Source organism: Sciurus carolinensis, chromosome 13 (assembly GCF_902686445.1).
Source record: "Sciurus carolinensis chromosome 13, mSciCar1.2, whole genome shotgun sequence".
Classification (NCBI taxonomy): Eukaryota; Metazoa; Chordata; class Mammalia; order Rodentia; family Sciuridae; genus Sciurus; species Sciurus carolinensis.
In genome coordinates this window covers 52,569,724-52,592,420 of record NC_062225.1, presented here as the reverse complement: position 1 = coordinate 52,592,420, position 22,697 = coordinate 52,569,724, and the positions used below count along the sequence as shown (strand labels likewise).

The following is a 22,697-nucleotide window of genomic DNA, read 5'->3' as shown; positions in this document are numbered from 1 at the left end:
CTTGTCCTAGGATTCCAGTAACATTATCTACGAAAATGTAGGGCATTTGTGGCTCACTGAGAAAAGTAATAGTAATAAACGTTAGCAGGAGACCCAACAAGCTAACAGATTCCCAGTATGAAACCAGACTCATCTGCATGCCGAGTAATCTCATAAAAAGAGTCAATTTGCTTCCATAATTGTAAATATCAGATACTGAAATTTTGATAAAAGGGTGGAATTCTTAGGACACCAAAATTTGATTTTCAGAAGGCTAGTTTTTGATCACCTCCCACAAAGAGTTAATTGAAACCTGCATGATCACCAGGCAACCTAACACTGACACCTCTGTGTGATTCCCACTGAGCAGGTAGGGAAAACCTATAAGGCTGGAGTCCAGACCTCAACATTTCCCTATAGCAAGGCTTTCAGACTTAATATTTTCATTATTCTTATGATTCAAATAGAGAATGTTTTCCATTATGAAATGTTATTTCTAGTTGGAATTTTGAAATAAAATTGCCCAAAGAAGGAGGAGGATGTATTTTTTTTTTTAAAGTACGATTCTAAAACGTACACTATGAAGACAGATTTTGTTTGTGTTTGGTCAACAGACTGTGAGGAAAACCTGGTGGGCATGTTAAATGGGAAATAATAAAATGAAATTGCTATGGGGTTGCATGTGGTAATCCATCTTCTTTTAAATTCAGTCTATGCCAATGACACTGTGGCAGATGGGGTGTGAGTTCAGGCATATAAATGCATGCCAAGCTAACTTCGTCGTCTCTTGGCTTTAAATTTTCAAATTTACCTTTAAGTGAAAACGGGGTACAGATATACACACATATACATGTATTTTTTTTTTTTTCCTCATCCAAGTGGCAGCCAGTTTAGATACCTGTGATGTCCTTTGCAACAGACAATACTATTACATGTTTTGTTTTCCTCTCGCTGCATGACTCTGGGACTGTGTATGGGTTTGGCAAAGGCTCTTGACCACACACATCCCTTTTTTTTTTTTGGTACTGGGGATTGAACTCAGGGGCACTCCACCACTGAGCCACCTCCCCAGCCCTATTTTGTATTTTATTTAGAGACAGGGTCTCACTTAGTTGCTTAGCACCTCACTTTTGTTGAGGCTGGCTTTGAACTCGTGACCCTCCTGCCTCAGAGCTGCTGAGATTACAGGTGTGTGCCACTGCGCCCAGCTCACACTCCTTATGATTTACACATGTACAGTAACTTGATTTGGAAGGGGCTTTGACATCTCTTGTTTCATTGATCCTTACTTCAGACCTTCTGCTGGGTTGAACACTAGTCAGTGCCAGGAAGGCCTATGGTTCTTGGCAGTGAGAAAAGAAGGGCTCCAAGGAATATAATAAACGAAAGAAGAAAAGAAACTGGCTACTTCCCTTCTCTCCAGTCCTTAGGTGGAGGCCAAAGCAGAGCAACCTTGGTTGTAAAGTAAAAGAATGTACTAATAAAACTTCTGAACAAATCCATCTACAGGCTGAGCATGCAACCTCTCCTGTGTGTTTTCCTGCTGGTAGGCAGGCGTGGCCCTCCATATTGTCTAGGCCTGCTGCTGCCAAAGAGTATGTGAGAAATGAAATGTCCAAACCCTCTCTGTTGAGTCCTCCAAGTTCTTTTATTTGGTATTAGCAAGCAGTATGCTAGAGATGTTGTAACCTTGGAGTTGAACACCTTCACAGCATTTGGAGAGGTTATTATTATCCCAATCTGACAGGTGAGCAAAGTGTCCTGAAAAGGTAAATTACCTGCCTGAGAAAACATGTCCTATACAAGAATGATGATGAAGGCATCCAGAACCTCAGGCCCACATGCTATTTCCTGTTCTACTGCAACACATTCTCTCGTGTTTTCTGGGAAATTAGTCTCAACAAGAGGAATAGAATAGGTAGAACAGTTTTTCAAAGTTCTAGAAATTAACGGAAAATTTTAAGTTGGGGATGAGTAACAGGACCTGGGCAAATCTCTTATTTTCCCTTAAGTCTTATGTAGCTCTATGTAACAGTTTTGACCCTTTACTAAAACAACTTTTCTTATTTCAAAGAAATTTTCTCATTTCAAAATAAAGAAAAAAAATTATTTTGGGTGTGGCAGACCTAGTGGTATACAGAATAAGTACAAAGGAAGAGCACCCCCTTACAAAAATCACCTATTTAATACAGGTCAAAAATTGGAACCTGCTTTCAGCTTAGATATACAAGACAAAAGAGGGTAAAGCCACCAGTGGTTTTCTAAATAGCTTAAAGCTCGAAGTGGGGGTAAAACCCAAACACATGTGCGCATGTGTGCGCGCACACACACACGTTACAGATGTTGCCAAAGAGCTTCTAAAACATTTTGCACTTCATGGAATAAAATTAAACTCTTATTTTTTTCCTTAAGCATGTGAACAGTCTTTCCCCCACCCTGTGTTTGTGTGTGTGTGTGTGTGTGTGCGTAATGACTAAAAAAGGAATTCTTTCTGTGCCTAAAAGATGGAATATTCTCAATAAGGTCACCAGATCCTGCTGGAATAGTGTAACACCCTAGGGCATGTCTCCAAATAATTTGTTCTTTCAGTATGCAAATACTCAAAGCAAGGACCACTCCTCAAGGACAGGGAGGTGAGAATTTACCCTAAAGGCTAAAGAGATGGAGGGCTGTGACAGCTGAGCAGACTAGCAAATAGCCTGTTGTACCAGCTAATGGCTGATTGACAGGCCAACCCCCCATTACCCAACCAAGTACTATATATTTGCCTGGGCCTGTTCTAGGCACTCAGAGATACAAATGCTCTATAGAATACAGAGAAAGGAGATAAAGCAATTAAAATTGCTACCTGTCGTGCATGAGGAGGCCTTCAGGGACTAAGGAGATAGAATTAATATATGGGCTCTGAGCAAGGCTAAGGGGTGGGAAAAGCATGTAGAAAGTGAAAAATAGAAATATCCACTTCTTTTTCAATGACCAGAAAAGAAATTTTCAGGCTTACCCAATGTAATAGTAATGCAGAAGTTTGAAAACTAAGTTTCATATGGAAGAGAAAATGTTTCATTTTATTATAACATTTTGTCCCCCAAGATTAAAATCATTATTAACTTTCATTCTAGATATTGATAGGGAATTCCTTCAGATATGGAGGCAAATGCAGGTAGCATTATTAAAATAATGCTAAAGACCTGGGTTCAAATTCTATTTCTACCACTTGGTACTACATAAGAATAGGCAACTCACTCAAACTCTCTGAATCTCCATTTTCTCATCTGTAAAATAGGGACTTTAATAATTCCTTCATCTACTTTTTGTAAGGATTAAGAAACCATACTATGAAACAAAATATCACAGAGTTCTGAACAAAGTGCTGACACAATATATATCAGACAATGCGAGTGTAAGATAGGTCTCCAGGTATAAAACTACAAAGGAAAAGGTTAAAATCTTGGTTTTATGGTTCTTTTTTTTTTATTGTAAACAAATGGGATACATGTTGTTTGGTTTTATGGTTCTTGAACTTCTCAGATACATCAAGAACATATGAACAACAATAATAAAAATAGTGTGAAAGTAGACTCATCCGAGAACATTTTTTGAAGTTGTCCTCACTATTCAGTGAATTTGCACTACTACGCTCAATACGGGACTATATTTGGGAACCACACCTAGGGAGGCAGCTTCCGGAAGTTCTCCTGGAGAATGTGCTGTGTATTCTTTGCAGTTGGGCATGGAGAACGGGCATCTGATATGCTGATAAAACTTTCATCTTGAGGCATGTGACTAGAACTAGGACGGGGCTATCCTTCCAGTGCTGAGGGGGCAGATGATGCATGAACTTTCTCATGGACAGAGGCAGGCCCTATGTGCACAAGAGCAGGCCCACAGGACTGCCTGGAGCAGTGGTCAGAGTCTGTGTGAGAGAACAGGAGGCATTGCTGCTCCACAGGGGTAAAAGTTAAAGGGTCCAGCAGAGAAGCTCAGATGAACATAGGAAAGGATCAGAGAGAAGAAATGAACTCGATGGGTCTGCTATACCAAGAGTCCAGACATCGACTGATGTCCTTCATCAACAACCTGCAGGATGGCAGCACTGGAAGGGGCAGAGGCTGACCTTGCCCCTTCTCCTTCCAGTGGCTGACCAAAGACCAGTGCCTGCATTTTGAGTTTTGGTTAATTTTTTAGATTGGTCACTTCTAATTTTTTGAATGAAGATTATACTTTATAATAGAAAATGATTACAGAATTGTCTTAAAAGTAGTTATAAACATTTCCTCTAACCCCGTACTTGATAAAAATCCTCAACAAAGTGTGTGTGTGTGTGTGTATGTGTGTGTGTGTGTGTGTGTGTGTGTGTGTGTGTTTCTTTTTGCTACCATGGATTGAACCCAGGGGTGCTTAACCACTGAACCACATCCCTAGACCATTTTTTATATTTTAAGACAGGGTCTCACTCACTGAGTTGCTTAGGACCTCACTAAGTTACTGAGACTGGCTTTGAACTCACTATCCTCCTGCCTCAGCCTCCTGAGTCACTGGGATTACAGGCATACACCAACATGCCCAGCAACACAGTACTTTTTAAAGCAACAGCTTGAGGTTAAAAAAAAAAAAAAATTATGTGACTTAATTAAATTAAAACATCATGCTTATTTAATGTAATACTTTTGCATACGTCATTAACACAGTGTCTAACATACAGGTGCTCAATGAATGACAACATTGAGAACAGTAATAATGATGTGACAAAGATGAAGGTGATTTATTACATCTTTGAATAGAGAACAGAGACTCAAGTCAAGAAATGGTTTCTCTCATAAAGACACAGTTTTGCATACCATACTGTTGCTGTGCATGATTCATACTTATGTCCTAGAAAAAAATACAAATAATTATGTCATGGACCATGAAATTTCTCAAAAATAGATAGAATTATGCATGCTAAATTATAAATGCAAAGTTCTGTTGTCTTACAGAAAAAAAAGCATATTAGTCCCAAACTTTAGAGCATTTGAAGTCTTTTTGCAGTTTCAGAAAGCCAAAGGAGAGCTGAGGAGTGTGTGTTGGGAGAAGTAGGGTAAGTCATTAGGAGTGAGCGTGGGACAGGGAGCAGAGAACGTAGAGGGGCTACAAATGTTAATAACTGACATCACACGAAACAACCTAGATACTGGGGAATGCCAGCCGGGCTGTCCTGTGCCAGGGTAGTAATGGGAAGTTGGTCTACATACTGCCAACACCTGTCATATCCAGGTGAGTCTACAAAGTCCCCCAACCTTGTTATAAACCCTCGAGCATCAATGAATACAATAGCTAACATTGTGGTTTTGATGAGGTTTAAATGAGATCTCACAAGTAAATAATTTTAACAGTGCGTGGGATATGAAAAACCCTAAGAAGTATTAAAATAAAATTATTACTATTTAGTATTACTATTGCTATTGTTCTAGAATTAGTTTCATCACTTGTAACAAGAAGCTAAGTTCAGCAACCTCACCATTTTGTCATGAAAATAGAGAAAATGGTTGTAAATCTCTTACCTAAGGCTTTGTAAAGGGTAGATGATGATGAAGAAAATAGCAATGTGCCTTGACCAAGGACACACTCAAACAGTAGAGATGCTGTTTCACCCCTCTCTCTGACCCCAAAGTCTGTGTCCTTAATTACAAAGCTATATTCCTTCTTGTATTTTCTTTAATAAAAAGTCACAGCAATTAATTGTAAAGGCCAAGAAAGGGCTCGTTTTAAAAACAGACTCAGAAAAAAGACTACATTAATGTGGTGTTAATGGGAAAGCCTGATTGACCTAGCGTGGTTAAATCGCATTGCAAGCAACATCCAGTGTATGAAAGAAAATCCCAGGCCAACAGCTGCACTGTGCCATAAAAACTGTACATTCCTACATGAGAAAAGATGGCAGAACTGGCTTTGGGGCATCTTTGCAGTGTAGAGGTGACTTTGTACTAAATCCATTCAACTTTCTAGTCTATTGCAATTTTGACCAATGACTCAAGAGGAATTTATCAGGGCTGGGGGACACTAGAATTCCTCTGGATCATCCTGAAAGAAAGCTAGAGCCTCATTTTACTGAACCCTAACTAAACAGAGGACTGCCTGAAAATAATAGTGACACACCCTTTTGGGATCTATAGTGAACAATTGTAACATTACGCAGATGTCAGTTGCGTGCTCTCTGTCCAATAGAAATCTATAGGAGCCTGCTGTGAATCCCTGTAATTCCACTGAGGGGGAAAAAATTCTAGTGTACCCTCCACCTTATGTTTCCTGCAAATTCCCAGGAGCCTCTCACTGCTGCTTCTGGCTTGTTGTACCTCCATTTGATCTCAGGTCAATATAACCTCTGTCTCTAACAACAAAAAAAAGTTCTGCTCAATCATTTATGAGTTTTGTCACTCAAATACTTTGGTGTCACAGAGTGCTCAGGTTTTCACTATCTTGATGACTTTAGACCTTATTCCCACACCCTGCCCCAAAGGAGAGCCAATCCTACCCCGTGATTCCTGCATAGAAAGTTAAAGATCACCTTTTGGAAGCCCTTTATGACTCAATCCTTAAACCCTGAGTACCTACTTAAATATTTCTTCAAATAAAATCACAGAATTCAAAACTTCAGAATGTGACCTTGTGTCTTGTCCCCTCATCCTGGTCATAGGAGAACATCCATCCCAATCAAATTTACTTTCCTTCAAATTTGGAACTAGGTTCCTAAATTCAAGGAATCTCTCTTGGGTATTTGTATTGATCAGGAGTGGACAGCCACGTCCAGGGAGGTCATATTTACTAAAGTTTTGAAAGCACTTGGGGAAGAGTGAGGGAATACTCGTTGGGAAGCCAAAGGAAGGCAGCTTGGAGCCCCAGTAGGGACCAAGAGAGGCAGGAGTGCAGCTTGGTTACTGACAACACTCTTGAACATGGCTTTCAGGAAGCCCAGCCTTCAGCTTTCCCTTGGCTCCCTTGAATGCTATAACCCTACAGTTATCTTCCTGTTTTCACATCAGGCTAGCTGGAGTAGGTTTATGCTTCTTGTATTCCAAAGACATTTGTCTGATTTCCCCTTCAGCAACAAAAGGAATGTCTGAGAGGCAGGAAGAATGTAATGGTGTAACTCCTTCTAGAGTGAGCGGGATGCTGCCCTGCTTGCTTTCCCAGACGGCAAAGGAGCTCTTAACCACAACGCCCAAACTCTGAGAAGACAACTCAGCTTCACTCCCAGCATTCCCTATAGTGACCAGCAACAAAGATCCATTTCTGGATGTGGCCAAGGACTTGTAAGCTGTGCTGCAGCCCTCCAGAACTCAACTCTGAGCACCGACAGGTACTTGCTTCTCCACTGTGTAGATGCCACCACGCTTAGGAATGCAAGTCATCCAGTCAGTACCCCACGGATACATGGTAAACCGGCACTTTGTCCTAAAAGGCATTCAAACACTGGATTCAGCTTTCCAGGAGCCACTTCGCTGTGGGAAGACTGAGGAAAGTTATTTCTCCCTGGGTCTGATCTCTTTGCAGCTGTTCCAGGCTTGCAAGTCACAGCCCATGGCAAGTCAGAGCTCAGCAAGCATGCTAGGTGAGCAGAAACCAGCACCAGGCATTATGTGTTTGGAAATGGGAAGGATGGAGGCTTTAATGCTGCACTGGAAGCAAAGAGCCCATAGGTGGTCACAGGTCACCATTCTCCATCTTTGCCGAGACTCACCACACCAGAGTCTCCAGTGAATTCACATAAAGTGTCAGGGTTCTTTTGTTTCAGGCTGTCACTAGCAGCCAGTCAAGGTTGCTATGAGCAATAAAACTTGTTTTCCCTGGTCTGCTGCAAAACGATTGAACTGGGAATTAGAAGAGTGGATCTGAACACTAATAGATGCGTAGCTGTGTGGGTCAATTTCTCCTGAGCACTTTTCTCTCACCAGAGAAAGGAACTGGTCAGACCAGAATTTCTCCAATACCCTTTCTTGATCCAAGTTCCTATGATCCCAATGGTGGTAAGGGAAATCTCAAATAGAGTCAAAAAAAACTAAACAGAAAAACTGTGGCCAATGTAGAAAATCTAATATGAGTAAAATGGGTCAGCAGTTTTTAAAAATGAAAAAGAATTGTTAGTAGGGAATAAAGAACTTAAACTACGTGCTATGGTGTGAACTGGTCCCAAGGTTACAGGGAAGCACAGGGAAGAACATCCAAGCCAAATGTTAGACAGCAGGTCCCAGATAACTGCCTATGTGATGGAAATGGTGTTTCACTGGGGTGGGGGACAGTAAGAGTGGGATTACAGCAAACTGACAAAGGCTTTATAGTAAAGAGAATAGATTGAGACTGATTTCTGCAAAGCCTGGGAATTCAATGGAGATGTCAGAAAAGAAACAATGGTTTCATGTCTCTAATTGTCTTTCAAGTAACTGCTCTGTAATTCTGTGTGGGAAAAGGAGCAACAAAAAAATGTCAAGTCTTACTTTGAAACTCAGCCTTATTTCTTTGTTCTGCTCCATGGTGATTGCCACCACAATGGTCCCTTTCCCGAAGCCACAGTCTGTCTTCTGCTTGGAAGCCAAATGATGATTCTAAAGGGTGCTGCAAACTCCACTGTTCTACTAAAAATCCTGTCATTCCCCTTCCCCTTCTCGAAGGACATCCAGGGCCCTTCTGAATGAGCAAATTTCCCTGCTCCCTCATGAGAAGCTATGGAGAGCTGCTCTGCCCACCACCTCCTTCTCAGGAGGCTTTTGGCTTTCACCTTGAAAACTGACTTGTGTTTATAGCTCATTGGAGTACAGAAGTGACCTGGCCAGAGAGCAGGGCAAAAGCCAGTGAAGAAATGTTCTAGATCAGATGGTGACAGGACTGCCGTATCCAATCCTGTCTTTTGAGGAATCTGAAAGTGAGATAAAGGGGAGTGTAGACAGAAGTGGAAACACACACAGGGACAAATTAATGCATGGAAGCTGCAAGGCAGAGGAAGCCAGGGGCAGGGAATCCAGGGAGTGTGAAGAGCTCTCCTGCTAGTGCCAGCAGACACACAGAGAGGTCTCCAAGCTGCTATAATGTAGGGTGATGGATTGGGGATCAGACGGTTTGCAGATCCAAGGGAATACCCTAAGAGGGTCACTTGTAGGATCCAGCATGACTGTTAGAACAAAGTTCACATCCTCTGAGTGGCCCCATTATTCTGTATCTGAAACGGTTTCCTGTCTAATTTCCTAGTGGATCCTTAAAATAATCTTCCATGGTCTGAAGTAAAAGTAGTAAATCTTTCTGTTACAAAGAATAATTCTAATAAAGATAGCCAACCAACAGGACCATAGAACTCCCTTCCCATTTTCAATGTCATATCCTGCTGAAAGGCCAAATTTAAACTCAAACTCTTATCTGAACATTTCCCACTTAAGCAAATTATCTAGGCAAGGCAGGTGAGCTATCAAGATTTCCCGAGGGCTGAATATACAAAGCTTGGGCATGTCTAAACAGGATAGGACTTCTGCACACAATCTGGTTCACTGGGATGCCTCATGAACATTTTCCAGATAGCAATATGAAAGGCCAGAAGACAGGAAGATGTGACTTCTATTCAGGACTGGAGAGGGTGGGCAGCTAGCTAACAGACTGACCTGAGATCAAGAAGAAGAGACCAAGAATACTATCTGTCTTCAAGTTCACTTAGAGATGGGATATGTCTGAATGGAAAACCCTTGTTAGTTGTTTCTGATTGGGAGTCTGCAGAGACTCAGCAGCGGGATACACAATAGTAGACAAAAACCTTCAGGGTGAGATTTGAGGAGGGATGTGTGGAAGATTAAGGAGAAGACCCATGGTGAAAAGGGAAGGAACAAGATCATTTGATAGCACAGGAGCTCAAGGGCCTTGGAGAAAAAAAAAGGGGTGGGGGGTTAGAGAGAGAAGAAAGGATAAAGAAAGAACAAAATTCTTCTTGGGCTGACCTAGAAGTGGTCCAGAAATGAACTAAATGAACTGCTCACCTCATGTAGTTTCACAAAGTGGCCACCTGAGGGCACTCTGTTTTATGCACCTAGGAATATTCTTACCCCCATTAAATAAACTCTTTATCCTCAATTTGCTGAAGGACAAATTTAGGTTGATATTTTAAAGACTGGCACCTATGGAAAATGACAACCCCAAATGATCCCTCATTTCTATTTTTGTCTTGGACTAGATTAACAAATAAGCAAGACTGACCTCAATACAAATCCCTGGGTAGTCAGTAGGATTACATACAATAACCTCATTTAAATGTACTTGGTATTTAGTAAGTACTTGATAAATATTATCTTTTTCCCATATACAAACATACACAAACATACAAATTTGCCAAATATAGGAACAAGAGAAGAAACATAAGAAGGAATTATAGCAACCCTTTATCTCACTAAAGGAGGCAGGACACAGAAGTCCCCAAAGGAATGGAGTGCTATGTTAGAAAGTGACTCCAGAGAGCAAATTTATGTTGCTCCTTTCATTGTATGTTGCAGCTTGTACATAATAGCCAGGGGGAATAGAACACAAACAGCTGGGAAATAAAGATGAAAGCAAAACTGTATCAGCAGGGAGAGACACACAACCCCCTGAGAATCTGGCAGTGTCACGAAAGATAATTTGAACAAGGTCACCTGCATGGGATTCCTCTTCTCAGAGAAAGATCATTAGACTCCTGCCCATTTATGACCATCTCCATGGGAATCAAAGTAGGGAACAGAATACATGGCCCCTAGCTTTCAAATTTCTACACTAAAGTTCTATCTATAAAATAAAACAGCCACAGACAAAAGCTAGAATTACTGTGAAGGCTAAATGTGGAATTTTAGATGTCTGAAAACAAAGAAATTTTCCTTCCCTGCACAAATGGAGGTCCCCTACCACCAACATACAGCATGGTTTGTGGCTTTATGCTGCCCTCTAGTGTCCTTTCTAGGTATAGTAACATGAGGAAAAATGCTTGTAAAATTCCTAAATCTGCCAATAAACCTGATTTCAGTGGACAAAGGGTAAAGCGAAAGTAAAATTCTAAAATAAAAGCAAAATCAAGCGAGCTGGGAATGAAGCTCAGTGGTAGAGTGTTTTCCTAGCATACATGAGACCAGCAAAAAGAGTAGAGTGTAAAAAGTGAAGCCAACATTTACATGAAAATGTAAAAGTGAATTAAATTTGTCCAACATCTTGCACTCATGACATCTAGATCAGTGATTGCTCCCTGAAACTACAGACAATCATTATCCCTCGAACATCCCTCCTGAACAATAACTGCTTCAGTTGGTCTGCAGTGGAATCTAAACATCTGTACTTCGCAGGTACTGTCACAGGATTCTGAAAGTAGTTAAGGTGACTGGCCTCCCTTTGAGAAGAACCTAAGATAACAATGACTTTCAACTAGGTGCAGAATAAATCAGAAAATTTTAGTTCTTTAAGGGTACACCCCATAGGGGAAACAAATATAAAATAAAACCATTGACCCAAATAAGAAAAATTTCATTTTTCCTGCATTTAGAGTGGCTCAATCCAACGTGACTAGCCTGAAAGGAAGACAATACTGCCAGATTCATGGTGAAGAGCTCATGTAGAAGTTCTTATGTCCACAGAAGCCCCTCCCAAACTCCTATGAACAAGCAGGTGGGAAGAAGAAAGGATTCCTAGATTTTTACTCAATCTTCAGATGTCTCTTGGGCATTACTTCTTCAAGAAGTCTTTCTGGTGCTCCCAGATGAGTTTCAATACCCTGACATGGTTCCCCAGTCTCCAGCCCTTCTTGGTCCCATGTGATCCCTCAACATCAATCTGCTCCGAGGGACAGTAGCTCTTCATTACAGGACCCTGTCATCTTCTTCCCAACTCTACTCTTCACAATTAGCACAGGGTCAGAGCTCAGTAAGCACTCACTTCTGGCTAGTGCTTGTAACCATACATACCAAAGGGTGCTTATGGTGGAGATGGACATCATACCCTGGACCACATTCTTCTCCTACCTGATGCTGGTCCGTGACACACACAGCAAGAGGGTTTCTGGGGGTTATTGCTGCTAGTGGATCATGCACACTAAGTTTACCAGTCCAAATCTCAGCCTAATTTTAGGGACTTGCTCTCATTTTTTGGTTTGGTCTGATAAGTCTGTAAACCTTTAGGACCTGCATAAAATTTAAGGGGATAATTATTAGTAAACAATCTAAATTGTTCATCTGGGAAATTCAACTTCAATTTAAGTTTTACTTTTTTTTTTTTTTTTTTTTTGTACCAGGAATTGAATCCAGGAGCGCTTAACCACCGAGCCACATTCCCAGCCCTTTTTTATATTTTATTAGAGTCAGGGTCTCACTGAGTTGCTCAAGGTCTTGCTAAGTTGCTGAGGCTGGATTTGAACTCGTGATCCTCCTGCCTCAGCCTCCAGAGTAGCTGGGATTACAGGTGTGCAACACTGCACCCAGCTAAGTTGTACTTTAAAAAAAAAAAGCAAAGGATTACTGAGGATTTAATATTTGACATCTTAATATTATATAATAATGTTGTCTATATACTTCATAGTTTTTTTAAATTTTTATCATGGGGAAAGCCTTTCTTACATTCAAAATTATGAAACATTCCATGGTTCAAGAAAAATCATCTGTGTAGGTTTCTAAGATTTATGATGGTACCCTACCACTATCCCTACCTGAAAGAATCCTATCTCAGTCTCCTGTTTTGCTCACTTTTAAAAATTACCACCTAAGGCCTCTGTACCAAACAAGGTTACCCTCCCAAAAAGACAAAACTCACTCTGTTCCCCTCAGTCAGAGAGAAGAAAGAGAATGAGGTCTGACTGTTACACAGCATTTTCTTTGAATTTCATATTATTTTTTTGAGCTAAGTTATTAGATTTGTGGGCACCAACAGGATCTCTTTGAAGCTAACAAGAGGCCACTGTGGAAGAAGGGAGATGGCCATTACCACACATTTTATGTGCTGGGCAAATAAAAACTAAATATATTCTGCAATTACAGAAAGCGGAACACTTTTCTTTCATCTTTCACCTTATTTAGAAAAAAGCATTTTTCTCTAGGAAGAGTTCTGTTGGGTTTCCTTTTTCCAGCTGACTGACTCCATGATTTGTTTACCTTTTGAGTCAAAGGGGAAAATCCCATCAATATAAATGAGCCGCTCTTTTCGAGTAATCTATGCTTGCAATGTTATCTCTGGGGCTCCAAAATGTATCAGGATGGAGCAGAAGGCACAATCTAGAGAGCGTGGGCAGAACTGGGTTTGCTGCTTTCTATCTACTACTTGTTTTATCCGTCGGCAAGACGGACAACCTCAGATTCCCCACGTTCAGAATAATATGCCAATGATACCTTCCTCAATGCTTGCGGTAGTGTTAAATGAGATGGGATGTATGGATACTATTTTTAGTGAATCACAAAGTTTCATCCAAATAGAAACTTTTGTTATTTCCTATTATTGACATAAATTCTAAGCATTTCTGTTGCTCACCCAAGAAATTGAGTATTAATAAGGAAGGAAGACATTTGTTTGACTATCTTAACAGCTGGTGAAAGAAGCATTCCTGCAAGTATGCGTGAGTTTGTGTGTGTGGTTGTGGGGGTAAGGGTTTGGGGGAGGGGATAGAATTCCCCACTGGAGACCTGGGATACTCTAGGCTCAGACTCTTGTTTGTCAGAGGGTCTAAAAGCATCTAGGAAACCTCACCAGGGAAAGAAAAGTAATAAGCTCTAGAAGAAACTCCTCACACATTAGGTTATCTTGACACCAAATTAACTGAAAACTGCTGGGACTGAAGAAACTTGCAAATGCAACTTCTCTTTGTGACATCAAGACTCAGTACATTTTTCTCACTCTTTAAATTTTAATCATGCATGCATTCTTAGGTGTTGCATTTTTTTGAGTTGCTATTAAAAATACATATGTTCTTCCACATTAAAGTAAGAACAGAGCCTTGTGTGTTGTATTATTAATTATGTGCTGGGAATGAAATTCTGGTCAGCCTTTGCAGAAGCAGCACACATACACACAGAGGCACGTACACATCTATAAGCAAGGGATTTTCCACGTGCCTGGTGGTCATGGGGTGCAATGCTGGTGCGCCTGACTCAGCGCGTACTTACTCTTGAGGTCTAAATTCCTGGCTCCTGCGGTGATCTGTGTTGTGATTTTTGTGTCAATCTTTACGGTGTGGAGATTGCTGGTGTCCCTTGATATCATCACATTGTGCCACTGATTGTCATTGAGTGGTTTATTTGAACTCCCTTTGATGAGGTTAGCACCATTTCCCAAATCAAACACGTAATGTAAGTACCTGGGGAGAAAATGAAAGAGGGGAAGGTGTCATCACTTTCTGATGGGACTGTGTGAATTAGATTAGGTTTCAAAAAAGACCACTCTGGTTTTATGGTACATGAATTGCAGATGCGAAATACAAATTATGTAAGACATTCAGAAAGCTACTTCACAAATTTTAAGAAAAGTAATGAAGGAAAGTATGCTGATTAAGGGCAGTAGAAAAGAATGGGGATAGAAAAAAGTGGTCATATATATTACATATAACATACATATTTTATATATATACACATATATACATACACACACATATGTGTGCCGATACATATGCATACTTTTTTAGATATTCTTTGTAAGGTTGAGGAAATTTCCTCTATTAGTTCACTGGGTTTTAAAAAATGTTTTCATTAGTGCATTATAGTTATACATAATAGTGAGGTTCATTTTGACATATTTATAAATGCATATAAAAAAGTTTGCCCAATTTCAGTCCCCAGTACTTCCTCTTTCCCTCCCCTCCTCCTTTCCCCTAATCCTCTTATTTTACTCTATTGGTCTTGATGGAGTAAGTCAGGTGTTTATGGAGGGGGGCTCTAGGGATCAAACTCAGCCTCATGCCTGCCAAGCAAACACCCTACCTCTGAGCCATGTTCCCAGCCCCAAGTCAGGTTTTACAAATGGATATTTGGGTCTTTTTCAGGTGGCTCCATCCTTGCTAGAAGTCCTGGGAATGTGAGGATAATCAGCAGGGAAGAAACTGCTCCATTTCAGCAGAAGAGAAGATCATTCACTCTGCTTTCCATATTCCCAAACTGCCCTCCACTATCTGTTGACCACACTAAATGGTGGTTCTCAGTTTCCTGCACCAGCTTTCACTTTCCATCTAGAATACCTGTTTTTTAATGGGAAAAGAGGACTCATTCTTACATACCCAGGTCACATACATGTCTACTCCCTGCCTCATATGTTGAACCCCACTAGGGTTATATATTGGTGTACATGGCTCAAGATTGGTGGGAATCTGAGACATGTACAGAGTTGGCAAGAAAAACAAAACATATAGGCTGGCACATTATTGTAAATAGACAATAAATAAGCAATAAAAGTCACTGAATGGGTGAATAATAAATGTCTAAATCAATTAAAAGGCATCAATTTTTCATCCTACTTCCAAAGAAATTTCATTAAAAAGCATTCTTTCTAAATTATTTAACACTGACATAAAACTAAACTTGAGCTAAATGGGATTTTGTGAAATTTAAATAATCTGAATACTTGAATTAGCTATTTAATTTAGCAGAAACTGTCTTATAGTCTTGTAGAAATTCTTTTGCAGAATATGTTTTGCATAATGAAGAAATACACACTGGAAGTGTGATTTTCATAGAAGGCCTAACAGATCAGAACTTGATGTTATCTGGACGTCATCTGTGGCGATGTCTATACAAAGGACTGTACTGAATACACTTTTACTTAAGGTTCCTTATAAATGAGGTACCTGCTCCTGCTCACCACCTTATATGCCAATACATTGTTTCATGTGTATTTTTTGAACTGGAGGTCCATTTGTCTGAAGTTTTATTTGTCATTGAGCTTACACACACTTACCCTTTAACTAATTCAACCACAATAAAGTCGTTTCCATCCCCACTGTTGTATAGAATTAGCCCATCGAGGGATGTAGTCTTGAACTGGAAGAAAAGATGCATAGAAGTGTAGGCCTGCAGGGTAGCTAAGGCAACGTAGCTCGATTTGGTCTTGAAGGTGACAGGGTCTGCTATGATGTTCCTGAAGCCAAACCTGGCATTGAGCTCACAGTAATCAATGTCACCATTTTTACACAAGTCAATGTATGCCATTCCATTAAATGTCAGGCTCTGCAGGTGTCCAATGAAGTTGGAGGGGACAGAAGAAAGATACCGACGTTCTGTGATGATGCCAGTCTCAATGTTATGGAACTCCAGCCGTGTATGGTCACCTGCCATTTGACCTAAAATAAAAGATAACATGTTATTATCATTTTCAGTATTTGAAAGCTGCTTTCAAATGTAGACTTCTGTAGCAATATTACATTTTAAAATATAAGAAACCTAAATTCTCCTTGATAGTTACACATAGTAAGTACTCACAGGTGATGTTACTGGCTAAGGCTGGCTTATGTAATAAAACATTCTTAGGTCAGGTTAGAATCTCTGTTCAAATTGTACTCTTAACAAAAATCATCCTTAATAAAAATGTTCCTGAATGTTTAGGAAGTAAGGGAGAGAAAAAGAGAGAGAGATAAAGGAAGGTAGGAAAGAAGGAAGGAATGGAGGGAGGGAGGAAGAAGACAAGAGAGGAGAAGACATGAGTAAGAGGAGAGGATAGATAGAGGTGAAAGGCAAGCAGGGAAGAAGGAATCAAGGGTGATGATTGTCCTAAATCATCCCATTAAAAATTGTTACATCATAGCTTCATGGTTAGATGATGTTTTTCTTTATATTCCTCCCAGAAAAATATAAGATTCCATATTTGTCTATACCTAATAGAAACAGTGAAGACTTACTGACTCTTCTTCCAATAGTGAACCATAAAAATATGTTTAAGTTAAATATACTCTTTTCACTTTTCCTTTTCTGTGACAAATTGTGCCGACAATCGTTTTTTGGGGAAGTGTTCTCCCAAACACTTCACAAATCCTGTTGATGTCTGGAACAATGCCATTTTCCTAGCATCATTTGGGTTGGATAACCACACTGAGCACAATATACTAATTTAAAGCATAACCAAATTGAGAATACTATTAAATTTTGCTACATTACTACAAGGTACAATCTTTAAGCATCCTAGTGGGAAACTCAGCTGCAGATTTATTTAGTGATTCACTAGTCAATGCTGCCTCATCCCTTTTTATTCCATCAGACTTCTCAAATTCATTACAGCCAACTTAGTTCCATCTTTACCTTCAGAGTGTCTCTGCAGGGCTGAAGTGACAAACAATGAAGTGAATGTATTTTCCGAATGATAAAGCACAACATAAATAAAAGGTACTGTTTACTAGTGGTTCATTCCCAGCATCGTGTTCTTGACTAATTACACTTTCTGCTGTAATTCAGAAAGGTCATTCAAATTGCAATCAAGTTCTTTCAGCCAGATTCCTGGCTAGCTTCCCTGCCCAATTTGGTATAATTGGAAAATTTACTGAGCTCACCCTGGCCTATCATTCACGATATTAATGAAAATATTAATTAGGGCCAATCTCAGAATCAGTCCTTGATAAAATGGGCTGAACCTTCTTCCCAGGTGTCATGAAGCCTGAACGCCCACCTATGTGGGACCCCCAAACCGGTTTGATAGACTTCTATTTCTTTAATCAAAACAATAAACTATTAGATGGTATCTTAAGGAAATGACTATAAGGAGAAAATAAAAGATGCTCTTTTGCTGTGTAAGAAGAACTGTTCACATATTTAATTGACTTTGTTGATTATAAACTCATTGCTGTTAAAAAAAATTCCTGATTTGTACTTTGCCTAACTTTCAAAACTCTTCACCCATCCTTAATCCTTTCTGACTTCACTCCAGTCAACCTGGCCATGTTCTCTTCTGGGCCATTGGTTTATTCTGATTACCTCTCTACACACATCTTCATAAAGCAAAGGTGTCACAGTAAGTAATTACATCTTCTCTCCCCTCTGCATGCCTTCTGAGAGTCTATCTGATGCAAAATACTGTTACAATCCTTGTAATTCTTGCTCTCCAATGACATCATCTCTCCTCCTATAGTTCTTGTTCAATGACCTTGAAACTGCTCTGCAGGGTTCTCCCTCATTGGTAGCAAATAAAATCAAACTTTAATAATGTCCAAATATAAAGCTCCAGGGACACCAGAGGCATTGAATTAATAAGCAATGTAGAATGAATATGAAGAGAATATGAAAAAATCTCTTGGGCTTGGATATCCCTGGTGTTGATTTTTATCTTTTTTGCTACTTTAAAATCTGAGTGTTAACACAGTGGACCCCAGTCCCATCCTAACACTGCTGTGCTCCTTCCTAAAGTGTCTACCAGTCCACAGTCAACAGTAAGAAAATATCCAGAAAAAAACTTCTAATGTTTGAAACTAAATACCACCCCAAATTGTCAACTTCTTGGCAGCTCTAAAATAGACAAGAACATTTTGTTTAGTAGGACTGAAAAGTTCAGTGACAAAAATAACACTTAATATCTGTTTTCTTTCCTCACAGGAATAGAATATTTATGCAAAGCATAAATAATAAAAGGTAGTAAAACAGAGTTGAAGCAACAATGGTCCAGTCACAAGAAGAAAACATCATGGTCTAGGTTCTTATTTATACTCAATAATCATATATAACCACACAGACATTTATGGTAGATAAGCTTGTTTGTGGGGGAAAATTAGCACCCTAGGAAAACATAAACTAACCATTGTCTTTCTTCCTCCCCCCCCCCAACTGGGAATTGAACCCCAGGGTGCTTACCCACTGAGCCACATCCCCAGCCTTTTATATTTTTATTTTGAGAAAGGGTCTTACTAAATTGCCTAGGGCTTCCCTACATTGCTGAGGCCAGCTTTGAACTTGCAATCCTCCTGCCTCAGCCTCCTGAGTCTTTGGGATTATAGGCATGTACCACCATGCCTGACTTGAACATTGCCTTTTAAAAAGTTATTTTCTGGACTGGAAATATAGCTCAATTGTAGTGCTCTTGCCTAGAGTGTGTGAGGTCCGTGGTCCCATCCTCACTATTTAAAAAAAAAAAATGTGAACTCATAATTTACTCCAGAGTTTAATCTTAATCAGTAATGCAAATGAGAAAAAGTAAAAAACTTTAAAGGAGGAAGATTTTATGAAGAAAAATTTTTATGGATCTAACCATTTAAAAATGCACTCTCATTTCCTGAGATTGAGTGGGCAAGAGAATTTAGAAGTGGCAAAATGCCTCCAACCAAGCTGTCTGGGACACACCAGATTCACAATAACCTCCACTGAGAAAAAACTATGAGCTGGGTTTGGTGACCCACACCTGTCATCCCAGGTACTTGGGCATTTCAGTCAGGAAGACCGCAAACTAGAGGCCAGTCTCAGTAACTCAGTGAGAGACCCTGCCTCAACATTTGAAAAAAATAAAAATATATAAAAGGTGTTCAACCTCCAGTACTGCAAAGGAAAAAAAAAAGGATTGTTTCCTGAATGGTGTGTTTGTGTAGAAATCTCAATATCTAAGTCAAATCTTTTCATCAAAACAGATAAACAAGATCAATTATTTCAGGTTCAGCCTTGCTCTGAATTAAATTCCCGGTATGGAACAAAATAGCCTCTAAGCCTTAAATCCACTTGTTAATTCGCTTAAAGTCAGTGCATGTGCATTATATATGCCAGGTGCTGTGCTACAACGAGGAAATAGAAGGGAGAGGAGCAGACTCGGCCCTGTTTTCACACAACCCTCAGTCTCCTGGGGACAGGCAGATAGAAAGAGGAGAGCACAGAATTAAATATATACTGACACTCAGAAAATGCTATGAACCTGATGACAGAGGTGAGTCAGTAAAAGTGGAAGTGAAGCAGGTGCCTGAGATCATATTTAAGTAAGATTTGAAGCATTAAAAAGAGGAAGCCATGCTAAACATTGGAGAAGGGGAATGAAGAGGAGGATTCTAGGAAGAGGAGACAGCTGAGCAAGCCTTTGGGAGGAGCCGAATTAGAGGACTGAGCCGGTGAGGTTAGTGGCTCCCAAGAGGTAGAGAGGAGGTACAGGGGCAGATCTCTCATGATGCATCCTAATTCTACCAGGACCTGTTAGGGGATTCAAGCAGGCATAAACCAGAAATCATTCTGTGTGTGTGTGTGTTTATGCCCTTTGTGGATATAATTAATAGATTAGAGAGAAGTAGTTGTAATGGAAAATGGACAAAATAAGATAATTTTGCAGATATAAGCTGCAGGATTTACTAACGATATGCAGGATGATGAGGAGGAAGGAAATGGTAATGTCTGACTTGCAGGCTTGAGGGACTGGATATATGGTGAACTCTATTTAGTGAGGACACATATTAGCCCTGACACAAACACATGATTCCAAAATTTTAAAGCAATGAGTTGAAAACCAAGGCCTCTCCATATAGAGATCTCATGTAGTTTGTACAGCCCTTTCCCATGTGAGACCCTCATTGGGCTTCTCTGCTGGTCACTCCTGACCTTGCCACCCTGGGTGAGGGGCAGACATTCCTAAGAACAGGCTGAGTATATTCTGCCCTGTGTTCAACAAATACTTAAGAGAATCACTAAGACTTAAAGATGTGGGAAAATTTAGGACCTCATATGAAGGGTTGCTAGTGCTTTCCTGCTTAAAACCTTTCTTTGTTCAGTTTGTATTATTTAATAAGAAATGCCCATTGCTTCAACAATTCAAATGGTCATTAGGGTGTTTGAAAAATGTCCCATTCTAAACTTAAGCCCCAATGGCAACTTACCCTCACTACTTTTTGAAACTTTTTTTATTTTACGTAAATCAAGGTGACATTTTATTATCATAAATTGTTTTCTTCAAGAGATCTTTGACAAAAAAGAAGAAACAAAGGATGGAAGGAAGGAGGAAAGGAATTAAATTACTAACCCAAGTTACTGATAAACTCAGCATTTAAATATATATGTTGATTTGTAGGCAGGGAGAAATGGGAAGAAGAATCATGAATGAACGCTGAATTACTTTTAGTTCATTTATTGATGATAGTGATATGGGCAAAGCAATTCTGAAACTATTTCAGATGCATTATAAGACTAAGCAAATGAATAAATGAGATCCCTAGGAGTCAAGATTCTTAACTTGGAAATATAGAACGTGAGAAATCAACAAATAATGCTGCAGGTGTGGAGGTACCAGTGTGAATTCATGTTTTCTAAAATATGTATACTTGAACATTGAAGCACACATGTATTTTAGATGCTTGTGTGTATATTTATATGTATGTGTAGGTGAATGTATATCCTGTCTCTGCTGATAAAGGGTCAGGAAGCAGGTCCTAGCAGTGTTGAGCGCATCTTACTGCCCAGACATTTTCCTGTCTAGGAAACTAAATGGCTAATTCCAGGAGGGGAGTATGGTAAATAAAGTTGCGGCCAGAACCTCATGCCATGCCAGAAAGTAAGAAAGAACTAAAACAAATAAAAATGAAGTTTTAGTTCATCGAAAGATGGTAGAGATCAACTTGACAGGACTCACACTAGCTAAAAACTGGAAAATTTGAGCACCAAAATAATTAAGAGTAATTATAAATTGTTGGAAAAACATAGAATCTGGTGGTTCCACACCAATAAAGAAGGGAAGAAAGAAGGAAGGAAGGAGGGAAAAGGAAAATAAAGGAGAGAGAGAAGGGAAGACTATAAACATGGAAGGGGTGCTGGATTTGAAAAAAAAGCATTTTGTAACTACTGTGGTGAAGACTGAATTAGGCAGAGATTGTTGATAAATGTAAAACCCTGGGAAATTTTTTGATAAAAGTACAAGACTATGGGTATGGTCTTATTATATGTCTCTTCACTTACAGTTTATTAGCTGCAAGGGAGAAAACATAATAATTATACAGTGAAGAAACTGGACAACACAGAGACCACTAATCAAATTTAATTGCCACCCAAGGACAGGGACAGCATGTGCATCCCTGCATGTGTTCCAAATAGGATCCTGTGAGGTCACAACACTGACAATGTGGTATTTCATCCAGGAATGTTAAACCTGAATTTAATCAGGAAGAAACATCAGATAAGCATAAAATGAGTGACTTTACATTCATACAAGGTAGAAGAATTACATACTTTAAAAATATCAATGTCATAGAAGACAAGCAGTGTTTATGAAAATGTAGATTAAAGAAGACCAAGGAGACAGGACAACTAACTGATTTTATGCTATACTGCTTATTGTGATGTACGGGGAAATATTTATATAAACAACATTGAGTCAACTGACAAAACTGCAGTATGGATAATAGAAAAAATAAAATGCATTGCATCAACACAAAATTTTCTGAAGTTGGTTAACTTTTACTTTGTTAGGTGAAGGGATTTCAGATTTTTACAAAACTCATGCTGAAGTATTTTGGGATGAAGTGTCATTTTGTCATTGTTTATGTTCTTTTCCCTCAAAGGGTCAAGTTGCACATTGAGAGTTGACTGTTTGGATCAAGAGAATCCTGTGGGGATTTAACCTAGCAAAGACCTGTCCCCACTGCACAAGGACTATCATGTGCACTCAAGTAATTAAAGTGGAGATGTGCTCTAGAGAAGGAGCTAATATTCCCGTGGGTCTTGTGCTTGGATTTACTTTCCAAGAAGATAAAAAGTGTGCTGATTCCTCTTTCACTTGGCTTCCTGAGGTCTCCAGGGTGGACCCTAGTACAGCTCCCCTCAGTCAAGCTTCTATAACTTGGG

At 39.6% G+C, this 22,697-nt stretch overlaps 1 protein-coding gene across 34 annotated transcripts in view; it reads right to left on the bottom strand.

Annotated features, from left to right (window-relative positions):
- Window positions 1–22,697, bottom strand: part of Nrxn1 (neurexin 1) — a 1,060,789-nt gene that overhangs the window by 530,735 nt on the left and 507,357 nt on the right. For all 34 annotated transcript variants that reach the window (XM_047521996.1, XM_047521998.1, XM_047521995.1 and 31 more), the window contains 2 exons: window positions 15,877–16,258; window positions 14,097–14,287 (listed from right to left, as the gene is read on the bottom strand). In XM_047521996.1, coding sequence (XP_047377952.1) covers window positions 14,097–14,287; window positions 15,877–16,258 — 573 coding nt within the window. The remainder of the gene's footprint in view (window positions 1–14,096; window positions 14,288–15,876; window positions 16,259–22,697) is intronic.